The sequence below is a fragment of the Erithacus rubecula genome (assembly GCF_903797595.1).
Source record: "Erithacus rubecula genome assembly, chromosome: 13".
Taxonomy (NCBI): domain Eukaryota; kingdom Metazoa; phylum Chordata; class Aves; order Passeriformes; family Muscicapidae; genus Erithacus; species Erithacus rubecula.
Window position 1 is genome coordinate 20,161,283 of NC_136665.1, and position 24,856 is coordinate 20,186,138.

The following is a 24,856-nucleotide window of genomic DNA, read 5'->3' on the forward strand; positions in this document are numbered from 1 at the left end:
AGGGTCCCGCGGCGCTGCGCGCACGCGGCCGCCAGGGGTCGCCGGAGACCGCGGGCGGCGCGCGTGCAGCGCCAAGCAGCGCCGCTAGGCGGCGCCAGAGCCGAGGGGGCGCGAGTCCCCTCAGGGCGCGGCGGGGCCCGCGCGGGTCGCTCGGCTCGGAGCCGTCAGGGCCTCTCCGGTAATTCCGAGATCAAAAGGGTTTCCATCAGCTCGTCCAGACCCCATCCCTGTAACTTCACAAAGGGGCAGGATTTGTCTGCGTGCCCCGCAGGCCGGGAGCGGGCCCCGCCTGAGCTGCGGGAGCCCCGGCCCCTGGCACCCCTGGCCCGGCTCGGTGCACCCGGCCCCGGCTGGGCCAGTGCGGCCGCTCCCAGCAACAATCGGCCTTTGCCAGCTGGGAAAGCCACGGACGGCACCGAGGGGATGCCGGCTGATAGCCACTCCGTCTGTTCCCAAAGCTGGAGGGAAATGCCGAGGGGCCCAATGAAGAGGAGAGCTGGTCAGAAATGAGCAAATTATGTTTCAAAGAAACATTTTTTTTGAGGAACATACCCCAAATTCCTGAGCAGTGTAGGACAGGGCTATTCTACTTGTCACAAGGATCGTAACTACTTCAAGATGTGCAAAACAACAATCAAGAGAGTCGAGGGATGCTGCTTTTTTGAAGATGTCTTCTGCTGAGGAGTGGTCAGTCCATCAGTGAAACGTCACCTGCTCCTCATAAAATCCCTGTTCTCTTCTCAGATCCTTTGCTCAGGTAAGCAGGATGTCAATTTGTAAAAGATCCCATTCAGTTCTCAAGGTGTGCCTGAGACAAGGATGAGACATATTTTCTGGTCACAGCTCTTTCCCAGAGCAAACCAAGCAGCCGCCTCCCCTGAGTCTGCTCATTGCGTCGGCACCATCCCCTCCAGGGCCGCGTTCAGCAGAGCTGAGGGGGAGCGGGAGATGCTTGGCCCAGAGCTCCTGCTCACCTTCAGGGACTGGGGAAGCACGTCGGTGATGTGCAGGTGTGTCAGCAGTGCCAGAATTGGGTGGAATTGAGGAGCTGACTGACCAGGTACAGCAGTGTGGTGTCACACTCCTCTGCTTCTCTGTCCTGGCCAGACAGCTCTCAGGGGTCCTCCTCCCTACAGATCACAACTAGGATTAGGCATAATAGTGTTCTTCAAACAATGAATGGGAGCCAGAGGTGTCCTCAGGCTGTCACAACAGAGGTCTGATAGGTGACCCCAATCTGAGAATGCTGTTTTTTGTGTAGTGGAGGAACCTTTGAATGCCTTCAGACAAAGCAAGGAGAGTATCAGCAGAAGGTAGGCAGGGCTACACAAACAGCTGCACTGAGGAGGAGGAGGAAAGCAGTGTGAAAACACACTGCATCTTCCCTGCTCTGGCCTTTCTCTTCAAGCAGTATTACTTATTTTTTCCTCTTTGGCCAGGGTTGGCACAAGGCTGGTACAAAGGCAGAGAAGACATATGAGGTGACTCTCATTACTAAATTCAGAGGGGATCTGGCAACAGTACAAGCCACTCAGCACAGCTGGTTTGCCCTGGGAAGTTCTATTTCATGCTAATGCAGACTGCAGAGATCCCTCTTCCTATTTCTAACTCCAGTCAGTGGGGGAGGATCCACCGAGGCTGATGAACCACTCACTAACACTATCACCAGTGCATTTGGTGTTTAAGGAACAACTTGAGGATGGGTAATTTGTGGTAGGGAGCTGGCTGTTTGCAAAAATTTCCACTACTAACACCTGAGCATGGTATTATTTAGCCAGGGAGAATGACTGCTCTAGTGAGAAACATCAGCCAATTCCTCACCTTCACTGCTGCACCCCAGCATAGCTGTACCCTTGCCATATCCCTGTTTGTTCCCCAGGACCTGGGTGGAGCTATTGAACCACTTCCCACAGACTAACCAAAATACTGAGTCACACCACCCAATCCCCTAAATTATCAGATTAAGGATGTTGACATGGGAGTAGAAGGCCAATGCTTTCACCTTTGGTCATCATGCCCCCCTTCTGGTCCTGAGCCACAGCCAGCACCTCTCTGGTGACCACCCCAAAAGAATGCAGAACCATTTACCCTCACAGCTGTGTCCCATCCTGAGCCAGACAGCTCTAAGGAAGCAGCACCATGCACTTCCTTTATCCATAAACTGCTGGAATTTGCATTCTGGTTGTGAGGAGATTACAGAGGGGAAAATCCTGCAAACAGCTGCTTTTGCTTTCCGATCTCTTGCTGGTTTTACAGTACTTGCATCTCTGTGAAAACACAGAGGACTCGGTACCTTTCTCCTTAAAATGTTGTTTCCATTCTCTTCTTGGTTCTTTGTTCCCAATACCACATGACCAAAAAATAAGAACAACTTGGAGAGTATCTCCTCCACACCAGTGAGGAATCTGCTCACTTCCAGTTTGTACAAATAATAAAGTATTCAGAAATTCTTCTATGAAACATGGTAGCCAAAATACCTCTCTTTAGGAGCAGTGGCCCAACCAACATTCTGCAGTCTCTTGCCTCCGCTCAGGGAGAGGGAGCTTTCTGCTAAGAAGTGCTGTCCTTCCAGCTGCAGCCTTCCTCATCCAAGCTGAGCAGGCCTGGCTGGAACTGCTCCATCACAAGCTCTCTGAGACACATGGCTGATGCTACAATTGCACCTGCCTCTGAACATGCAGCTCACACAGAGTGGGCCCTGAAATCCCTTAAGGACAAAGTCCACAGAAGCAAGGGCCCTTCTCGTCCAGGACAAGACCAGCGGTGGGAAAATACAGGAGACACTTCTGGTCCTTCTGAGACAGGCACTTCTCGGGTAAGTCATGTCACCTGACTGCACCCACCTGCAAACTGAGCCAGTGTGGCAGGAGGCAGGCACAGACACTGGGATGCACAAGCCTGTGGGGACCCTACCAGAGGCTGTCCCAGGCACAAGGGGGCTGGAAGGGATCACTGAGGACGAATGCAATGCTGCTGCTCCTTTCCTCTATCTGCAAAGACCAGACACTGACATCAGATTATTTTTTTCTATCCTAGTGGTGTGTGGCTGATATCCTGTGCAGGATAAAGTCTGACAATCAGAGCTATGGAAAACTTGCTCACATTTTGAGCTCTTAGGGCTCAGCAGTTTTGGCACACCCCTCTTCTTCTCCATGACAGCACCTCCCTCCCCCTGCCCCTGCATCTGGAAAGATCCAGACTAGTCCAGTGTTAATAGCTGAGGTCTTTATTTAAAGTTTTTTATATACAGTAAAAGTGCCACAGATAAATCTGCGACAATCAGACAAGACAAATGTAAATCTCTCTCAACAATTAGCAGCTTAAGATCTATAAACTACAGTGTTACGTTCACAAGTGTCATTTCTGTACTTTTCAACCCGTGCAAGTGAGTTTTTATGTTTATTTTTTTACACTTTTAAAACACACTTACAGCTAAGTCAATTGCCTACAACTATACCACCTGGCATACACAACACAGACACACAGGGTTTGTAACTCTTTAGCCACTTTCAGAATTCACTTAAAAACTGGCAAAACTACCCAGTCTTGAACCCTTAGTAGCTTGGCTTCTTTTGTTATAATGACTTTTCTTTTTCTCATTAAAAAAATGCATATTTTCAAAGCTGACAGACAGTGCTTTCCTGTCCCAGTGTAACACACACGTAAACCAACAGTTAATCTGATCCCACCTAAGCAGGCATAGGATTGAAATGAACCAATAGAGTAACTGCTGGGAGCATGCTGAGTATCATTGAACTAAACTAATAAGGCTGAGAGAAAAAAGAACTTTATCCAATTTTTGAAAGTAAATTCCTTTGCATTAAGATTTTCTTTCTTCTTTATATTGAAGGAAATGGGGGAAACAGATGAACTTCACTTGAACCCTCCAGTGTTAATGAGGAGGTGCTGCTCTTGGAACTTACACAGTCCATTATATTTTTCCCTTTTTATGTGCCAAGGCAGTGTGTACTAAAGACATCTAAGCAATTTCTGAATCGCTTCGACTCTGAATATAAAATGTTTTGGGAAACATTCTGCAACTCAGAGATGGTCACTAAAAAATTTTTATCTACAAAGGGAGACTATTAAAGGTACTCACACACGCACTCATATCCACAGTGGAAGCTGTCTATGCATCATCCAGAAACACTCCATCAGGAAAGCAAACACAACCATGTACAAGGAAAGAGAGCTTTAAAGCTAGAATCACATTTCCAACAACATCATCATTAAGCTATCAGAAATCATCACAGACTTTCAAATTGATGAGGGAGGAAAACCCCAAAACTTTCTGCTAGTGCAAAAGGCAAAACACATGGCAGTTGTGTTAGGATATGAGAAGTGGATGCAGCATCATACATGATGTTACTGCAGACAGTTTTGTGGAATGGAAGAAACCGTTGAGAGAGAAAGAGACAGACCCTTTGTCCAGACCCATATGTATATGGCCAAAGAGTTCCAAGATGTCAGTTTTTATTAAGCCTGCACCTTCTGGCAAGCTAGCAAATGGTATTTACTGAATATGACAGAGTTGAGACAATAAACAAAATTGGGATATAAAGAAGAGGGACAAACACTTCCTTAAATAGTAAGTGTCCAGAGCCACTAGCTTTTAAATCCTTCCTGATTTGACCACATAAAAACCTACTTTAAGCAATTCTTGTGTGAACAAGACTGAGAAAAAGAGGTACAAAGGCCAGGTTTCAGAAAAAAAGGCAACAAAGCATTTCAGTTATGCACCAAATCAGTTCCTACTGTTATTCACACATTTGTTTCTGACAAAACCTGCATAATGGGAAGCTGACAGTTACCCAAGGAATGTGAGTCACTAGAGAAGAGCCTCACTGGAGCCGGGGACGAGGGAGGGAGGGAATGGCCACGCACCTCTGCTCTGGCTGTGGCACTGCAGAAAGCACAAGCAGTTTGGCTTGAGTCAGCTGCAAATGGCAATCTGTGTTTTAATCAGGACAGGGGTAGATTAGCACACATGGTTACAGAGAGGTGTACTGGGATCACTGGGGGAAGGGCACCTGAGTTTCTTGTGACTACTGAAGAAAAGAACCCCTGGAGGAAGAAGGATGGTCGGACAGTGGAGGGCTTGCCTTTGCTGGCAATCAGAAAACACTCGAGGTATTAACCTTGTTTGAGGGAATTTCTCAGAACCCGGAATCTGCATCATAGCACAATGCCCATGTGCACATATGTATGTTCAACATGTCTCATACATGCCTATGTATGATTTCAGCTGGTTTAGGTCACTTGGGCAACATCTGATTCCTAGACAGAAGTTGATCCTGGAAAGAAGGAAAACAGTAAGACCTAACTAAACACTAGAAATGGTTTTGACAGAATCCTGGAGTCCGTTTTTAGATTTCACAAAGACAAAAGATGAATCTTGGCACTGTTATGGTGAAAGGGACAGCAGTTAAAAACCAGCACACACTGAACGCAGATTCCTTGGACTTGAGGGCTGCCTGCCTGCACCAACAGGCCACCAGCAATGGCACATTGTGAGAACTTGGGGTTACATTTCAAACTGACATTCCCTTTAGAGATTTGCAAGAGTGTTTGCACCAAGGGCTGGCCACTGTGGCTGCGAAGAGGATGGCACATCACAGAGCACAACCTTACCAGAGCCTGACAGGAGGAAAACTTTGGTTTAACTTTTCAGGCTTTTTTTTTTTGTAAATTAGAACTATTTTTGAGATAACCATTCTGTTACATGGACCGTTGAGTCAGTATTTCTTTCCTCAAAAGAACCTGTCTTGTCTCTAGGAAGAGATGAACAGAAATTCCTTGCTCCTATCCTGAGGCCAGGAATGAGAGATGACATGCAAATAAAAAATATAAACATACCATCCTTCACATCTGGAAAAAGAAAAAAAGCCCTGCATGATAAAAAGGTGTGGAGAAGACAGATGTTTTCCATGATGCTGCATCTTTATGTTCAGGAGGACAGACAGATGGCATATGGATAGTGCTGCATTGGACAGGCTGACACTAGAAACTACTCTCTGCCCTCCTCAGAACTGCTTCAGGACAAGACGGCTCACAATTATTCACGCATTTCTTCATTTAAAAACATCACTTTTTATTTGAAAGAAAAAAAAGTAATGACCCTCCCAACCCCTTCCAAAAAAACCCCCAATAATAATAATTATAATAATAATAATAAAAAATCCTATTAGAAACAATAAGGAAGCACTGAGAGTTTGAGTATTACACTCTTCAAGTATGCTGTTTGGATTTTTTTAAAATTGTGAATACATATATATTAAAAAAAACCTTAAAAGTGCGACCAAGGGCTTCTGCTTAAAGATAAGTATTTCAAGGACTACTTCAAAATACTGTAGCACAACTGCGCAGTTACTGTGCACGTGTATGGCATGAGGCTTCCACTCCATATGATCAGCCAAGTTAGCCAGCCTTACACAAAGTTACTGAAGTCAGGTTAGCACAAATGGCAAACCCAGATGCTGAGCTGGGAGAGGGATCCACATGTTGTTTTTCTTTTGTTAAGGAAAGAAAACACTCAACGCATACACTTGGACATGGAATGTGAGCAGACTTCACAGTAAAGTTTAGTGTTACAGGTTTGCTGTGGTACCATCATTCAACGCTGCGCACTAGATTGAGCTTTGCTCATCTTAAGCTAACCACGTTCTCTTCTTCCTGACAGGTTTAGTACAGTAGTTCAAGCCAGAATTTAAATTGCCCATTGGTATGCTCCAAATTTCTGTATTTTATTCATTTCTTTTGTACACTTTAAAGAATCTTAAGATTTGCATCCAAAGAGAACCATGCTACATAAAAATTATCCAGGATTCTCGCCAAAAGAGTTCTTGAATAAAATCTAAAAAATACTATTGCAATGCATCTTGCAGAGAAAAAACGTTATTCTAAATGTAAACAAATTCACTCGGACACTTTAAAACTTCAGCGGAGTAGCTGCTGACTAATCTTGGCCACACTTGCTCACCGAGAGCGCCAGGAGGGAGCAGCGCAGCCCATTCCTGCCACCATCATCTGGGGGGAGACAAGAATCGTTCCAAGTAGCCGGCGATGGCATCCCAGTGCTTCCACAAAAAGGCAATGAAAACCACTATAAATAAAGTGCTGAACGTCCTGTTGCGAGTCTTCATCAGGGGCACGACGCAGTTGGCCACGGTGGAGACAAAGACAAGGAGGACAGCCATGACAGCCAGCAAGATGTTGATGAACTTCCCCAGCAGGTTCCTGGCCGTGGCATTCTCCAGCCCCTCCAACTGCACAACTTGCTGCTGCTGCTGCTGCAGCTCCATCTTGGAGATGCGCGTCTGGCAGGCTTCCAGTGCCTCCTGTGGGCAAGAGCACATGCTGGGTCACTCCAGTTCACAGCTGTGACCTCACCAACCAGGCCAGGACAGGACCACCATCCCAGCCTCCCACTGCTCACACACAGAGCTCCTGGCTGCAGTGGGAGCAGAGGAAGCAGTGCCATTCCCCACATCCAGGGCGAGAAGCCCCTTGCTGACTGGGCACTGCAGTCTGCAATACACCATATCCTGAAGGCTTGATACGGAGATGCCAGGCTGGGAAACCCTGCCACCTGGTCACGTCAACTTTGGGTCCAAGAGGCCACTCAGGGGACAAAGGTGCAGTGCCTAGTCAGAAATCTTCACCCTTCTCTGGGATGTGCATGCCCAGAACCTCAACTTCCACCACCTTCCTTGCAGTCACTTGTGCTTATCTGACCCCTTTGCAGAAAAAATAACTACCAAAGGCTCAGCTGCATTCTGCTTGCTTTGTGTGCTGTGAGCTCAGGGAAAGGTCTGAGGGGCACCTGCACAGCTGCCATTGAAGGAAGAAGAGCTTCTCCAGACTGCAGCAAGCTGTGGCACTGGCACAGTTCCAGCTGACTCTGTGAGGGCTGGGGACAAACAGCTAGAAGGGAAAGAAGCATGAGATTTATGGAACTGCCTACAGGAAGAGGCAAAACAAAAGGAGGTGGAAGGGAAAGACCATAGTGCACAAATCCACCTCTCTAAAGCCCCACTGACTCAGGGGGATTTGTCAGACCTTTTCACTGGGCTGAACCCCAACTGGACCAACCCAACCTGCCTTAAAACACCAGTGACATGCAACACAGGGGGCTAGGGAGGAGAGAGGTTTTCAGGCAATTAACACCAAGACAAATTTCTGCTCTTGAAGATACCAAGTTATAATAATTCCACTAATCTTCCCTCAGAGTCACTTTTTCCAGACACACAGGCCAACTGCAAATATGATACACATGTCTGCAGCAGTCCTTCCCAGACTGATCATCAAAAAATGGAACCAGGACTGTTCCTCTGCAACATCAGCCCATGTTCTTAAGTAGCTTTTCATACAAAAAAATTAATACTTCCCTTTTCCCCAGCAGCGCTGAGAAATAGGCTGTCCCAACTTTTAAGTTTACACTAAAAGCGCTGAATCAAAAAATGAAGGTTAACAAAAGCCGTTGAGAAATCCCCACTTCAATTCAATCTTCCTGCTATGCGAATTTAGAGAGGAAAACAAAACCTGACCATTGTAACACTCCCCCAAGGGAGACCCTCCTGTTTACACTGCCAGGGGCCATTGTACCACTGTCCACAGACACTGATTAAATTTAACTTAAAGGTCATTGTCACCTGTTACATTTCTCATTGCATCATGTCTGTGGGGGACAATGAAACATGAGGGCTTCTCCTCGGTTAAGACTCCTGAAAGCACAGGGCAGAATTGCTCAGCTGCCCCAAACAGCAGTGACCAGGAAGAACGTTTGACAACAGGAGTTGCAGCTCGTGTGAGAACAGGACAGTCTGCTTGGTCTCCAGAGGAAATCACCTGGCTGAAGTCCCTCGGAGGAAAAAGGGAAAACTCTTAATCTACAACTCTCTGCTCACACTACAAATATCTCCCATCAGCAATCAGAACTGAGATTTCTGTTAAAATTACCACAGCAAGTACTTAAAAAATAGTCAAGCGACTTGTTTTTGAATAGGCTTTTCTCTGTAAGGGTCAGCAGCTGCTTTGCTTTGTAGAAGAGTCTCCAACTTCAAGATGTCTGTTTCACAGCCTTTTATACATACTAAAAGAAACTTTTAGAAACACCTCCTTGTTTCTTCAAAGTCAACAGAAAGAACTGTTTCCTGAGTCAATGCAGTGCACACACAAAACCATTTTTCCTCAAATCTGTGTGACCATTGCTGTAAAATTAGTGACACAGAACCACAGCCCAGGGCCTGTGTACTGGGAACCCGACTGTAAAAGAAGTGTTTGGGTCATGGCCCACTGAGTGTCTAATACAAAGGCCTGCACAAAGAGTGGGCTCTGGCTCCTGCCCTGCTCCAGCTGAGCACCAGGTTCCCTCTGTGTGGGGCACAGTCCTGCTTACAGAGAAGGTTACCTAGAGAGATACCCACAGGTCAGAGAGGGACCTTTTGGAATGCAGCAGTGTAGCAATAAAACTACAAGGATTAAAATCAAATACTGAAGCGCAGGTGTACTTCAAAAGGGAGTGAGTTCCTGAATGAGCAGGCAAAGGGCAGGACTTGGGTCCCTGCTTCTGCCACCCACCTGGATGTCCCGGGCTCGCTCGTAAGACTGATAGGCAATCTTTTCCTCCATGCTGGCCAGCTCCTGTTTTAAATTGAGGATCTCATTCTGATGGAGCTCAGTCAGGTCATTTAACTGCTCTTCAAGTCTTTCACATCTAGAAATGACAACACATGGTACAACGGCTTTAATGAGAAGAGGATGGCAAAATGCAGCAGTGACAACCAAGCAATGAACAGCGTGGCCTGTGTACTGAACCCAGCACGGCTGCCTCAGTCAGCACACAGCACGCTCTAGCACCAAGGCCCCCTTGCTGGGAATTACTTCTTTCTACCAGGTAGACTCTGTGCACACCATTACATGGTAACTGTTGAGTGATGCAGGAAATCGAGGAGAGAATGAGAATAGAATGAAGTATTCACCAAACTTCTGTGTAAACCAAACAGTTCCCTTCTAATACCACAAACTCTTAAGCATTTTCATCTACATTCGGAACAGTAATGGGCATAAAAGTGACATAGAAATGACATGTGACCGATGCCTCAGAGATAAGGCTGTTAGCTGATCTCTGCATGAGGTCACATGGATCTTTGATTTGTTTTTCCTTTATCTCCCACGAATGATGCAACTTAACAAGTAAATACCATCATATTATTTGTAAGGACACATGAATTACTAACCTGCAGGCTTATTTTTCCGTTTGTTCCTGGTGAATGGACCAGGAGCAGTCCTGAAGAAGAGGGTTGCTCAAAAAAGCTGAGTTACAACAATTCTGAGATAAAATTTTGCTTCTCCCTATGAGAGTTTCAAATTAATTGAAATGGTAGCTCTGATGGTAACAAAGGCCACTGGGCTTTTCCACTCTGATTTCCACTGTCTACTCACTATAACAGATGGAAAAAGATTGCCACAGAATCCTTATCATCTGAATCTTGATACTAATAACCAAGACATTTCTAAGGAATTAACCAGAGACATAATTCCTTGTTTAAATTTTGGTTTTCTTCTGACTCCACTGAATTTAAAAAACCACAAGATAAATATGCAATATTTATCTAGAATGAAGAATTTAATTGCAAGTTCTGAAACTAAGACACAAACCCTGCTTCTCGGTGATTTTCAAGATTTTTTCTGGTGTTTCAGAATCTGTAGTCAAAAGCTAGCCTTTAAAAACAGTCTTGGGTTTTGTTTTTAATAGACAAGTATGAAAAGAATTTTCATGGATGTTCCCAATGCAATGTTGCTTTGAGCTAAGGAGGAGTCAGACACAGCATGACAGTTTGCAGCAGTAAAAGGCACGTGGTCAACCAGCAGTGAGACCAAGACAACCAGCTGCCATGGCTCAGCTCAGAGAGCTCTGCCAGGACACACCAGAGGACTGGTTTCCCAAGACTCACAAGGGAATGGCCATGTGAAGAACAGCTAATGAAGAAGGAGCCCTGATAATAAATATTGCCCTTTGTTCTCACACAATTTAAAACCAACAACAACTTGCCAACAACCAAAAAAATCACAACTAAACCCACTCCAAGCCCCAAAGGCAGCATCAATTACTTGAAATATATTAATTTGTTTCTATATTACAAAATTTACTAGTGTTTCTATTATACAAAAAGTAACTTAAGCATTTGTGAATATAGCATGGTTTTTTTAACCTCTTTCACATAAACGCCTTTCATAAAGCACCTGTTGCCAAGCAGCTTAAATCCTGTTGTCTAACAAGAAACAATTGTATTTTAATAACTTCAAAACTACCTCAATCTACAGGAAACATAAGGAAACCCTGCTAATCTGTATAGGTAAGAATTTAAACATAACATGATTAGCAGAAGGGTTGGCTCTAATCTTCCTGCCCTGCAGACTGCAGAATAGCCACATGGTTGGCAACCCACACTTCAGTCCCTGCTAAACCCCAGAACTGCTTTAGTTTGCATCCAGGAACCACCTGCGCTTCTAGAACTTACTGTGTCAGAAAACTACTAGAATTGGGTTGTTTAAAAAAACACACACTTGCTACCACTATCCTACCCTAACTTATTTTTGAAATTACACACCCTCCATTCAGCTTCTTTTCACTTCTTGTCCCAATATCTACAATTTAGAAAATTATTTTTTTCCAGCTGCTTTCTGTTGGTGTTCAAATTTAAAAAGCAAGGAGGGGTTTATGTGACTTGCAGGGCCCAGAATCAGGGTCTCCCTGTTGAAAGCTGGTTTGCATTCAAGTGGGAGTATTACAGAAGTAAAAGGGATAGGCTACCTGTCAAGAGGGTTAAGATGAAATACATCCCTCTAACTCATGAGTGCCAGGACCTATTCAAAAAACTAAACTTGTCTGTGAATATAACAGTGCCCTGAATAACCAAATCCCACTTTACTTCATGTATGGAAAATGCCTCTTTGGAATTCAAGAACTATTTTGTTACTAGTTAAAATGTAAAATTTCTCATTAAAAGAACAGGCTCCAGCCCAGAAACTTCTCTGTGCATCAAACCAATGCTGCCTGTCACAAGTATCACAGAGATCATCAGAGCTGCTCCTATGGACACAGTGAACAGCTGGGGTGCTTGGCTCAAGTGTGGGATATGGGAACACTTCATTTTGAATAGCCATGTAGGATTTCCACACGTTTTCTGAGGCTCACTGCGTGGGAATCGGGAAAACCTGAAAAAGCCTCAGAAACACAGTTATGACTATCTCATTTTTTTAAAAAGCTTTAAGGCATTTTAAAGTAATAGCTGCAAAACAGAGCTAACACAGCATATGGAAGAGAGGGATGTGATACAAAAAGATATTTGATCTGCACTCAGTGCTATGGTGAGTCAGGAAACTCTGATCAAACTAAGACATCTGCAGTAGCCCGAATGAAGTTTAGTACCTGCCTTCAGATGTCTCTCAAGATGGACCTTTTTTCTTTTTATAGCTACGTCATATAAACCTTCATGTGAACTTTGTCATTAAATATATCTTTATGCTACTGAACTCACTGCTTCCGGTAGTGGAGTAAACAACCGAAACCAGTATTTAGTTGTAGTACGCTGCACATCTTCTACCAAGAAGGATAGAGCGAGCATGAGCTGGTGCAGACACCCGCACACATCCCTGGATTCCCAGCTCCCAGCCTCCCTGCAGGAGGACAGACAGCTCTGCAGGGATGTTTTGCTGCTGTCCTGACTGGCTGAGCATCAGCTTGGCCCAACATGCTGCCTCCATTGCCCGGCAGCACTTTAGAGCAGCCTTGCCAGCCCTCCCAAACCTCCCAGGTTTAGCTCCTTTGATCTGTTTTAAAACACGTCATGAGGACAGACTGAAGTGTGACAATTAGACTGCATCAAAACCCACACAGTTGGAAGCACAAGTGATTAGCCTTTTGGCTGAAGGATTCCTTCTGACAGGAGCATGGGAGACCTAAATGCTCTAAGGCTGTCAGGCTTGGGAAGAAACCCAAAACCTTAGACTGGCCACACTCCAAATATGTGAGTTTATGATTTTGCCATGTACAAACAGGTTCTTAAAGGGACAAGCAAGATGAAAATACTCAGCAGGAACTTAATTTCAGTCTCAATAGCACAGAAAGTCCCTGCTTGTATCAATAAACAACTGCCACCTCCCAATAATGAGATAAGCAAAAGCCATTTCAGCACCTGCTCCCACTGCAGAAGAAAACAATGATGGCCAAGTGCCTTCAGACTTTTCCTTCCTCAGTGGCTCAGCCCCAGCAGAGCAGAGCCATGCACGTGCAGGGCAGCACAGCCCACCCTGGCCTCACCAAGGTGCTGCCAGGCTGGGAGAACTGGAGCAACTGGACAGGCAAGTCCTGCCTCAGACTCCAGGGTTAGCAAACCGGGAGCCACATGGAATGACAGACCAGACCGGGACGCAGAGAGAGGAGAGGGAGGAGATGGAAAACCTGTGTTTATCATGGCTGATAAACAGAAACTGCACAAACACAAGGGGGAAAAAAGGGATCAGAACCTGCAAAATAGTAGATGATCTAAGAAAGAGGAAATGGACAAAGACCAGGTGAGAAAATGGCCTGTTCTTTGTTCCTGCTTCCAGGTACAATGCAAACACTCAGTATCACGTGACCAGCAAAAGGCTTCTCCAAAAACTTTTAAGCTCCAGTTCAACTCTATGTTTATTTTTGAAAGCTTCCCATAAACAGTAGAATTAGAAGGTATTTACAACTTTTAAAGCCAGATATGATTAATCTGAATCCCCAGCCTGTCAGCATCAAACCACAACCTCCTTTCCCTTTTATTTTTTTTTCTGAAGGAAGCTGAGGAGCAAGAGGGGTTCCAGTTGGAGGAACAGGTGCAACCCCTCCCTGCCTTTGGATATATCACGTCACTTTCCACTTCTAAGGTGATGTTGGCTTTTATCATTGTGAGAGTTCAAAATACAGAAGTCATAAAAACAAGAATCTATATTTCTACAGTCACGTAATCATTTAACTGTGATTAACCCATGAGCTCTTGCTGATCACGCAGTTACCCACACACACCAGGGCACTCAGTGTGGTTTAACTGGTCCTCTTTAAAGGTCACACCTTTAATTAATTTGCATCAACATTCCAAATGACAGGTCTAAATTACTACCTTAAGCTTTTATAAGCCAAATGCAGATTCTTCCTGCTTTTCACTCCAAGCAGCATTGGTACGTGGCTGGGGTCTGGGCTGACCTCAGGGAGTGCTCTGCAAAGCAGATGGGCTGTGAACAGCACATGACCAATACGAATTCATGGTGTGCTAATATGGGACCTGTGTGAACCTTGCTCAGAGGTGCTGGCCCCAAGCAGCTCGTTTAGCTGACAGCGCTCATCAGGTCTGCTATTGTACTTTCAGGCCACTCCTTCAGCTGTGCCATGCTTGCATTTAGCATTCCACCATGAATGGCTGCTGCTGTACGTGTGAAACAACAACCTACACAGCAACAGACAACAGCAGCTCTCTGCTGCGCAGCAGAAGATCCAGCTCCACTCGCTCTAGGATGACCTGATAACAATGAGGCACTAGGAACCAAAGGCTGTGCTGATGGCTGGTTTCAGTCAAACTGCTGATTGTTGCAAAGCGGGATTAGAAAGTGGTGTTGGCCTGGCTTTGTTTGCCCAAGCTCTGCAAGGCACATTGAGAGCCTGCTGTCTCTACCAGATCCCAGCAGGCTAGCCTTTTCCAGAGTTTTTCCAATGATTTGGCATCAGCATGTCTAAAGAGCTGTAGGGCAACTCCATGTTACGCTGCACAAACCAGTGCAGCAAGTGGCACAGGGCACTTCAGCAAGCCTGTACAAAACCCCAGCAGCTCTGCTGTGCCTTTCAGGTTGTGTTTTCATCCTGAAAGTCATGAAGACGATAAAGAACCTCATGACAACAGCCTGCTTTCCTTCACCAAAGCGAGGGCTTGGGCCTTGCATTTGTTATTTCCAGTTTAAGAATCCTGTCTTGAATGCCTGCAGAAGGGCAGCTAGTAACTATTCCCTCCAGAGCCTGGAGTCAAGCCCTTGCTCCCAGCATGTGAGGGGGAGGATGTCAGGTGTTCTGCTTAACAGCACAGGGCAGAGCCTCTCCCACGCAGCAAGGAAAAGCAAGTATTCCCTCAGCACCTCTCCACAGGCAGCTTTCCTCAGCAGGGAGGTGGGGGCAGCTGGCCAGGCTGCCTTACTGAAGCCACTGTCACCTCTCTCCTGTGACTTCATCAGGGGTCAGCAGTACTGCAGCAATTGCTCCATCTTTCCATTCCTTCCAGTGAGGGGAAGGCAGATGGAAACATGGGTTACCTGCTTCCAGAGCCCTATAATCTCCATGACAAGAGCTCTGTCAGTATCTCACATTTGATTCAACTTCATTTCCCTGAGTGCTGCCACTGTGGGTTGAGCAGAGAAGGGAAGGGATATCTAAGTTTTGGCACATGGGCAAAATCACGTGTTTTTAGAGAACCTGAAGAAAGCTGGAATGTTTCTTTCGCTGGTAGATATGGATCTGAGTGTTGAATAAGGCAGGGTCAAGCCATGTCCATATTAGCTCCCTGTCCTTTGCTTTGATCCAAACATTTTCAGGATTTTTTGCACAGCAAAGCACTGTCTGATAACAGAAATGCACCAATGTACCCCTGGGTTTGGGACACCTTATTAGACCTCTTCAGCTTCACTTTTTATCTTGAAAACACTTTGACAATCACTTTCTTACAATCCCTTTCTTGTACAGAGAGGAAGGTGAGCAGCAAGACAGCAATATTTATAAAAGGCAGAACTGGGAAAGAAAAGTGCCGAGAAGAGCAGAGAACAATGCATTTGAGTCAGGCTGCTGGGAACAGCCTGCCAAGCACTGCCATCCCCAGCTCTGGTGCCTTGCAAGCACAGCACTGGACTGCCACAGGAAGCACCCCAGCACTTACCTGTAGCGCTCCTCCTGCAGGGTCTGCATGATCAACGTGTAATCCCTCTGGTAGCGAACCTTAAGGTCCTCAAATGATTCTTCCAGTCTTGCCTGTGTCTCTCGGATTTCTTGAATCTCGTGCAGTATTGCATCAAACCCTGAGCTCTGCATATCCAGAGTGTTTGTTTTGGAGCTGGAAGCTCCCACAGGGCCTCCTGTTGTGCTGTTGGCTCCCACTGAGCCTGATGTGGCACTGGAGCAATCCTCTTCACTGCCATATTTTGGGCTTGACTGGAAGTTCTGAATAACACCTAGAGCCTTGCCTCCTGTCCCATCTTCCTGGCCTTCTTCTAATGAGTCTTTCAGATTAGCAATGTTGTCTGCACTCCCAAACTTGTTTCTTATAAGGGAGGCAATCTCCCGGGGTTTGGAAACCACAGCTCCTGCTGCTGAATGTGTGGCCTGGGAGAAACTGGAAAGCCCACCTTTTACACTGTCTACCACTCCCTCACTGAAGCCCGTGACTTTTGCTCCAACGTCTTTCAAACCCTGATGCATATCCCTGAAGACATCCTTTGGCTGCCGAGGGATCCCGTTCTGTTCAATCTCTCGCAGCTTTCGGTGGTAATGTTCCAGTTTCTTCTGCAGCTGCAAGATGGTCTGAGCTGACTTTTGATTTTTCTTCTCAAACACTTGCTTAATGCGGGCACTCTGCTGCTTGTCTGCATTGTTGGCCAATTTCAGGTACTCTGCCACGTTGTCATCACGGGCTGTTTGCTCAATTTTGATCTGCTCTGTCAGTTTCAGTATCTTCTGCTGCAGGTGTGTGATGGCCACTTTTGTCCGCTGCGGATCTGGGGTCCCATCAACAGAGTCTGCGTTGATGCTGCCATCAGTGCTGGAGGCCACGGCACTGGAGCTCTGCGCCAAGCTGCTGACTTCTAGTCGCTCAATCTACACAGAGAGAGAGAAGCATGAGTGCTACTCAGCAATTTCACCATCAGAAAAGCTTTCCTTCTTTATGCCAACCAACTTGGCAAATGGATATAATTGTGAAAAAATGTACCTTTTTTCAGCTGTCCAGGGGGCAGTACCAATCAAGAGAGTTTCCTATATTTTACAGACATCCAGCAATAACTTGAAAAAAACCCCAAAGCTCTCATACTTGACCCAACCGCCTCAAACAATTCAAAACTCAAGCACAAATGTGCAGCAGGGCACCCCAGCTTGGCAGACCAATCACTCCAAGCTATCAGTAAAAGGGCAGGGGCTCAATAGCTAGAGAGTGAAGAGACCAAGAAGGTAACTGAGAGCATAAGCCACGCGGTTTAAGTGTACAGCACACTCGAGTCATTCCTAGCACTTCACCTGTTTGAACAGCAGCAACAGCAAAACCTACAAACGATCTACTACGGTCAGTGCTTTTAATAGCAAACGGAGCTGAGGGGCACTCCAATGCACGCCTTGCCGCGGCAAACCCTGCGAGCAGGTGTCTCCGAGCAGCAAGAAAATAGCGAGTTTCAAAGGACAAGCCGCAGTTACGGAAAAAAAAAAAAGTTAAAGGCTGTTTCAAGGCAATCCAAGCCGCCAAGGACCCGCCGCGAACCCGGCAAGGAGCGGGAAGGCAGGTGCGGCCGCTGCGGAGCCGGGCACTCCTCCCTGGAGCCCAGCGCGCTCCGGACGCGGCCAGCCCCGGCCGGGACACGGTGGGTCCTGCGCGGCGGAACGGCCGCGGCTGCCCGCCCTACCTTGTCCCGACGGGGCAGCAGCGCCCGCTCTCCGTGCATGGCTCCCGCCGCCGCCCGCTCTCGGTGCCCGGCCCGGCCCCAACCGCCCCCTCGCGGCGGGGAGGCCTCGCCGGGCCCGGAGTCTCCATTCCCGAGCGTCAAACCAAGGCGGCCCCGAGCGCTGCCCCGCCTTCCCCGGTCCTTCCGCTGCAGCAGCTGCCAGCTGCGACCCGCAGCCACTGTCCAGACGCACAAACGTGCCCGTGTTTGTGAAAATGCGCTTTACAAAACAAAAAGTGCTGTTCCAGCTAACTGTACCCTCTTTCTCGATTCATCGTTCCGTATTTAACGTAAAAAACCCCACAAGCTGCAACAGTGGCTGGCGCCGGGGGTCAGCCAGGCTCCTTCCTTCCCATAACCCTGAGGGTCTCAGTTCATTATCCCATCAACAGGAAAACCAGAAACTGGGAAAGCAATTGATTCATTTTCCAGAGGAGTTCAGCTGCTGGAAACCACAGAACATAGTTTCTCAGTCTGTTGTGACTAGTGAAATATCAAGTGCTCTCTTAAGACGGTTTAGTTGTAGAAACCCCGGAGCTCTGGATAGATCAATGGAAAACTGGTGCTAAGAATTATATTAATCAGCAGGACCAACACCATGCATGATATCGGTACTACGCAGAGAACATGCTGTCTCTGAGATGTAGGGACATGCACTTGGAAGTAATACACATTTGTAAAGATATCGTAATTTCACTGGCATTTTTCCAGGGCTGTCAGTGACCAGATTTCTCCCTCTGGTCTAGGCGAACACCAAGAGCGTGGCTGTGCAGAGCATGCCTGGCATGGAGCATCACCAGCACCCATGGCACAGAGCAGCTCTGCCAACAGCAGCCAGCCCAAGAGCAGCCCAGCACAGTGTGTGCAGCACACCAGGACAATATTACTGTTAACTGCCTATCAACCAAGGCCTTCTCAATCCATTCTTAACAATCTCTGCCTCCTCCAAAACAAGGATACTTTAGTACTTAATGGCAGATGAAGAAAACAAGAAAGATCCACAGTTTTGATGCAAAACTTCCACAAATTAATTTAATATAACGTTTTTTTCCCCCATAATTGATTTTTTTTTCTGGGCAAGTGAACATGGGACTGACCTGGTATCCCAGAACCAAACAACTGCTCATCACCAGTTCTTTGCAGGTCAGAGATTCTGAGCTGAAATCTGCACAGATAAGTGTCACAGAACTACTGGGGCTTCAACATTACTTTGCAGTAAAGAGTTTCTATCAGCTTAATTTACTTCAGGTTTGGTCTATGTGTATGGATAATTACAATAAATTATACTAATAGCATACTTTTCCTTTCACAAGTTTTGGAAGAGAAAAAATTGGTAGAAATTTTCTCTTCCCCTGCTTTTAAAGTCCACCAACTTCAGCAAATCTACCCAGATTATCTTTGTACACCTGTGGTAGAAAATGAACTGGAATAGAATGAACCATGTTGGGATAATTGCTTTATAATTACCAGCTGTGTGGATATTACCATGAAATAACAAAGAGGGTTCTTTCCAATTCAAAAGGAAAAGGCTGTGCAAAGTGCAGCTCTAGAACAGAACAGAGATAATTTTAAGTATTTTGTCCATATCAACAAGGCTTTGTAAAGGGAAGACTCAGCACAGACTGGGTCCCTGGGAGATGGTGATGACATATTATTCAATCTCAGATGATGGTCAATCTGTCCTGAAAAGATACTGGTAAATTAAATACTATAATGATTGATGCTTGTATAAGAATAGAGGTTACAATTCAAAAGTCAATCTCGCTTGCAATATAATTTTCCATTATATTGACAGTCCAGTTAAGGGGAGCTGTGTGTCCTCCCACCAGTAGGTACACTGAGAACTGCTATGGCATTACGCCACAAACCAGATGAAATCATGTGAGGGCCTTATGCTTTCTCTCTCTCAAGATCTTACCAAATTCTCTATTGCTAATGCTCTCAGACTTTCCCTCCAATACAAGCTTTCCAATGTCTCTTCCCTGCAGCACACAGCCCAAAAAACCACCTCATGATTCTGTCTTTGGTGCTGCTGAAGATTAAATACAGCAATTCCTTTAAAGGTATTTCACCCTCCTAAAACTCATCCACTAAAAGTATGTACCGACCATTCACCAAGAAGATGGATTGTTGTTTTTAAACACTCAGGGCAGCTGGCCTAAGCAAACAGCAGCTTTCAGAGCAAGCCTGCTGCACTCCTGCTTCCTTCTCCCTCTCCTTGTGAAGCCTGGAGCTTCAAAAGTGTAACTGAGAATTGTTGTGATACTTACAATAAGCACATAGAGGGCAAAGTGAGACAGGGGAGCTCAGAGCAAGACTGCACAGCCCCAGAAAGGGGCTAACAGCACCTGAGGTGCCTGGGTTAATCACCTCCCCAGTGACTGCACACCTGACTGGCAGCTAAAACTAACCATGAAAACATTCAAGTGTTTTGCTTCCTTTTCCCACTGTGCTGAAGGCAATACAGGCAGAAAAATCTATGAGACTCATAGAAAGTAACAGGTTTTAGACTTCCTGTTTGGAAATACCACTCATTAGCAGCATCATTAGCATGGCAGGTGCAGGGATGGGCACAGGGACTTGGCCAACCCCTCCACACTAGGTGGACAGATGGTCTCCAGCCTCAGGCAGGCACAGAAGCAGAGACTCAAAATATCTGGTAACAGTTACAAGAGAGTTGGTTTGTTAGTAAGATCTCTAATTAATGCCTTACAGGAAATAAAAATCACACGGCAGAAAGAACCCCACCATTCCCTGTGCCTGACCACTTCTGCAGAGTAACAGTCCCCCCAGGCCCCACTCTGCTGCATCTGCATTAGAACACCTAAGTGCACATTTGAATAAACACACACCGAATCCCCAGCAGGTACAATGAAGAGATACTTAAACATCACAAATTACTATGAGGTACCCTTAACATAATAGATTAAATGCCATCAACAGCCACAAGTCACCTCCCTGCAAGCCACCTGCAGCACGTGACTCTTGAAACACGCAGGTCAAGGTGGCACCAGCCCCACTGTCTCATGAGCAGTCAGCACCCTGTTCCTCTGCATCCAACAGTCACTGTACATGGCACAGCCTACCACAGGTCCCAGAGCAAACAGACAATGTCACAGACTCCCCTGCCTCACCCACTTGGGTGATGCAATAAGCTCTTTGTGACCTACAGCTGATTGAGAATTAAGAGCCTTTTTTTTTTCTAATACTTTGCTTTTTAAAGGTTCTTACTGAATCACAGATCAGTTAGGGTTGGAAGGGACCTCTGGAGTTCACCTGGTCCAACTCCCTGTTCAGGCAGGGCCACCACGAGCCAGTTGCTCAGGACCATGTCCAGAAAGCTTTTGAGTATCTCCCAGATACTACTTCCACATCCTACATTGCGGATCTGTCCATCTGCTGCAGCACTGCCACACATCTGGTACCACTAACTTTATGGGTCACTATTTATTTATAGTTTCATATTTCTAGGATTGCAAATCCTGTGCAACAACATATGTAAGGGAGAATATTTCTGTTCATTCATCTCTCATGTAAATACAGACAGAGGATCTAAATACTGCTGCACTGAACCATCCCTAGAGACAACTCCTCATTCATGTGGATTCACCTATGAATCCACCTTCTCTCTGCAAGTGCTCAGGGTGCATATATGCTCCTGCTCTACAAAACATCTGCGTTGGCTTTACTGTCTAGAAAAAGAAAAAAGAAAAACAAAGAACAGGTCAAAGTGTGATTTCTTGTTACACACTGCAGTTATCCTGCAACACTGTATTGACCGACTGAATCTTCAGAAGCTGCAGCAGCTTTGCTTTTTAAGAGGCTGCAGCTACTCACCCACAGCAACCTATAGTCATCCTTAACAGCAACTGTTCTGAGCTGTCTCTAGCATGCTCCTAAATCCAAATCCAAATTAAACCTGGCGAAGGAAAGCACACAAACAGATGGATAGTTCAAGGAAGTCTTGCTGTGTGTTTTTCACAGCACAGCTCACTGTCTAGATTATAAAATGTGGGTTTCTGAAAGTTATGCATCCTTTGCCTATGGGTAATTAACCCTCAAAATGGTGGGAAGATTACCATGGTTATGGGTAAAAAAAAAAAAAGTGAGAAAATAAAAAATGAAAAATTACCCTGAAAAAGATCCAATTAAAAATTCCAGTACAATGCCTGCCTCAGACAACAGCTTTAGCAGGGACCCAACACTGTAACATCAAGAGGAAATGACTTTCCACCTTACTCACAGTAGTTAAATAGTCATGAGTGATGATTGCTGCAGCAGGAATGCACTAATGGTACATCTGTCAAGCCAGAGCCCCACAGGCCTCCTCTGCAGAGAGGGGAGGGGGCACAAGAGCTGTGGGCAACCACAAAGGGGCAACATTTCACACATGCTGAGTGCCATGCGTACAGTTGGGCATTCCCTTTCTTTAGGAGCATGCAAGCCAAGCAGCTCCTGCCTCACCCTGCCCTGGCACAGCCTGGGGACAGACAGGACAGCAGCTCCCTCCAGAGCCAAGGTGCGAGCTCACTGGGAACCAAGTGATCAGGTGCTTGTGGATGCTCTCACTGTCTCCCAAAGGTGGGTCACCACAGGCCCAAGACAGACAGCAGGAACAGCACTGCAGGGAAAGGTGACCTGGGACTACTTCCCTTGGCATTGGTGCCAAGAGCAGCATCCCGCAAGCAATGGCCCGAGGCACACATACAAATCCTCAACCACAAGCTGGGATTTGTAAAGCCAGCTGCAGGGTGACTTGCCCATGGCCTTGTACCTAATTCAGTATGAAATGGAGATGTGACTTCATGCGCCACATCAAGAGCCAGAAATAGTTTAGCTGTAAAACAGTCGCTGTCTTTTCCTCAGAGCTGTCAGCAGCAGAAATTCTTCTTCCCAAAGCAGACCAGTATTCAGGTGCAACCCTCACTGGTGTTGGGAGCAAGGATGAAAGATGCTGCTGCCACACGGCACCATGCTGTACCAGAGGCAGCTTCTGTCACAACCAACACTGCACCTTCCACAGGGGAGCTCCAGAGAAACCTTGTCAGCACAGGCAATTGCTGGTCACCGATGCTTCCCCCACAGCACCTTGCTGTCAGCACAGGGAGCTCAGTGGGCTCCACATGTTCCCCCTGCTTAACTCCAGGGCTCCCTGGCCCCTCTTGGGGTGACCTCCCCCCTTCCCAGCAGTGCTTCAGGCACCTGCACAAGCTGTTCCCTCCAGCAGGACTGGAACGTGTGGGACCAGGCACCAGCTTGGCCTATAAGTACTTACTGACATCCCAGAGACAGAAGGGACTGACACAATGCAGTTTAACATCTCCCTTAAGAGGTTGTCTACAGCTCCTTTAATCCCTTTTAGAAAAAGCATTGTTGCCAAAGATATCACCTTCTTGGCCTCAAATTTCTGAAATCTTGAGAGAAGCTATTTTTGAGCACAAAAAATGATGGCCCAATTCAGTAATCGTTTCCTAAAGATAGACTAGTCAAACAGAAAATCATCGGTGTTGACTCAATAAACAGGACAATATTGAGGGTGAGGGAAGTCCAAGAAAATGGATAACACAATCTGATTGGAAAAACAGGAAATAACTGAATTATACACAAGAGCTTGTAGGAGGTGATAAGGGATGACACAGCAAAAGATACGGCCAAAATAACATCCATGGATGCTTATTTTAGCAGCTCCTGATTCCTAATCAAGGGAGGAGTGCCAGTCAGGCCAGAAGTTACAGCAATAAGGATAGGAAATGAGGTAAAGCTGAGCAAAAGTTAAGCATAGGAACTAGCAGAAGAGGATGGATTAAGAAACAAGTTTGCACAAGCTTTTATGAGAAAGTGACTATGTAAAATGATATGTGGTTTTTTTTGTATGGTTCTGATTTTTTTATCACATCCTATTTTCCCCAGTGTTTGAGGCACATCTCATTGAGAGACAAAATTTTTGTTAATACTTCCCAGAGAGTAAAGCAGTTTTGGTATTGGATTTTTATGCTTCAAGCTGCTATCTGATGAATAGAGATTATTATTGCATGTTATATATTAATTTGTAAAGAACAGAGTTTAATTTTATGGTTGCAAGTTAACTTTGACTTGCAAGGCACTGGAGCAAACTGGGTCTGAAGTCTGGAAGGACAAATGCCTCCACATGATCCTTCTGCACAGCACAACCCTGTGAGAGAGCAAATCCCCTCCAAGTGTTTAAAAGGCTCCACCAACTATACTTCTACACTTCCTTCCTTTCGTCAACTACAGCATTTTCTGCATAGTGTGACCATAACCAAACTCCTCCCTGAAGTCTATCAAATCAACACTTTGTACCATATTAAGTATCTCAAAGCTGCAATCATGCTGCCTGTGAATATACTGCTTTGCCATTCCCATAGAGCATTTCCTGACATACTGCTTCCATATTTAAAGGCTTTACAACATACACATAGTACCACCTTAGATCACATATGTCACAGCTACAAACTATAGCTGCTTCAGACTCCCGCTTTGTTCAAAAGCGGTTTGCTCCAAGCGCTGCCGGTGCTTCTGCATTAGCACCAGCTAAATCTCTAAGATCGCTCCAAGTGGCAAACACAGCTTGTCAAGGACAAGACACTGTGAGCAAGGGCAGTCCCTTCAGCCCACGAACACCAGGAAGAGAACATGGAGCAGCGAGACCTCAGAAAGGAAGATGAGTTCAAGGGTTGACAAGCACCAGCAGGGCCAGGCAACAGGGTGCCTGTCCAGAAATCTACAGGGAGCACTGAACGAGGTAAATGCTGAAATTACCGTGCTGCTTTCAGTATTCTTGCAAAAGCGAAGAATCCTCATTGAGGAGTCCATTCCGAACGACCGCTCAGTGCAGCATCTCCTCTAGACAGGGCGGAAAGCTGCTCAGGCTGTCCTGACCTGGCCTGGAGAGCACAGAACACGGTATCCTGTGCTCACTACTCCTCTCCTCAGCTCTCAAGAGGTGATGCAGTAGCCTGATGTTAGGTGTGCCAAGGCAAAGCACGCAGATCCATCAACCTGCAATGTGGAACATCTGTAACTCCCCAGGCTTTCCTGCTGCCCTGTACCTCTGCAACTCTGCAACAGGCATCTTTCCTGAGAGCCACCTACCACTTTTATTATGAAGACAGATGAATGC

At 46.1% G+C, this 24,856-nt stretch overlaps 1 protein-coding gene across 9 annotated transcripts in view; it reads right to left on the reverse strand.

The window, feature by feature from the left end:
- Nucleotides 1–3,208: 3,208 nt before the first annotated feature.
- The window catches only part of TMCC1 (transmembrane and coiled-coil domain family 1), a 59,294-nt gene continuing 37,646 nt past the window's right edge, over nucleotides 3,209–24,856 (reverse strand). For 8 of the 9 annotated variants that reach the window (XM_079316975.1, XM_079316974.1, XM_079316969.1 and 5 more), the window contains 3 exons: nucleotides 15,948–16,882; nucleotides 9,580–9,715; nucleotides 3,209–7,337 (listed from right to left, as the gene is read on the reverse strand). In XM_079316975.1, coding sequence (XP_079173101.1) covers nucleotides 7,023–7,337; nucleotides 9,580–9,715; nucleotides 15,948–16,882 — 1,386 coding nt within the window. In that variant the 3' untranslated portion in view covers nucleotides 3,209–7,022. Of the gene's footprint in view, nucleotides 7,338–9,579; nucleotides 9,716–15,947; nucleotides 16,883–17,676; nucleotides 17,771–24,856 lie in introns of those variants that run through there. The other variant, XM_079316972.1, reaches the window with a different exon arrangement.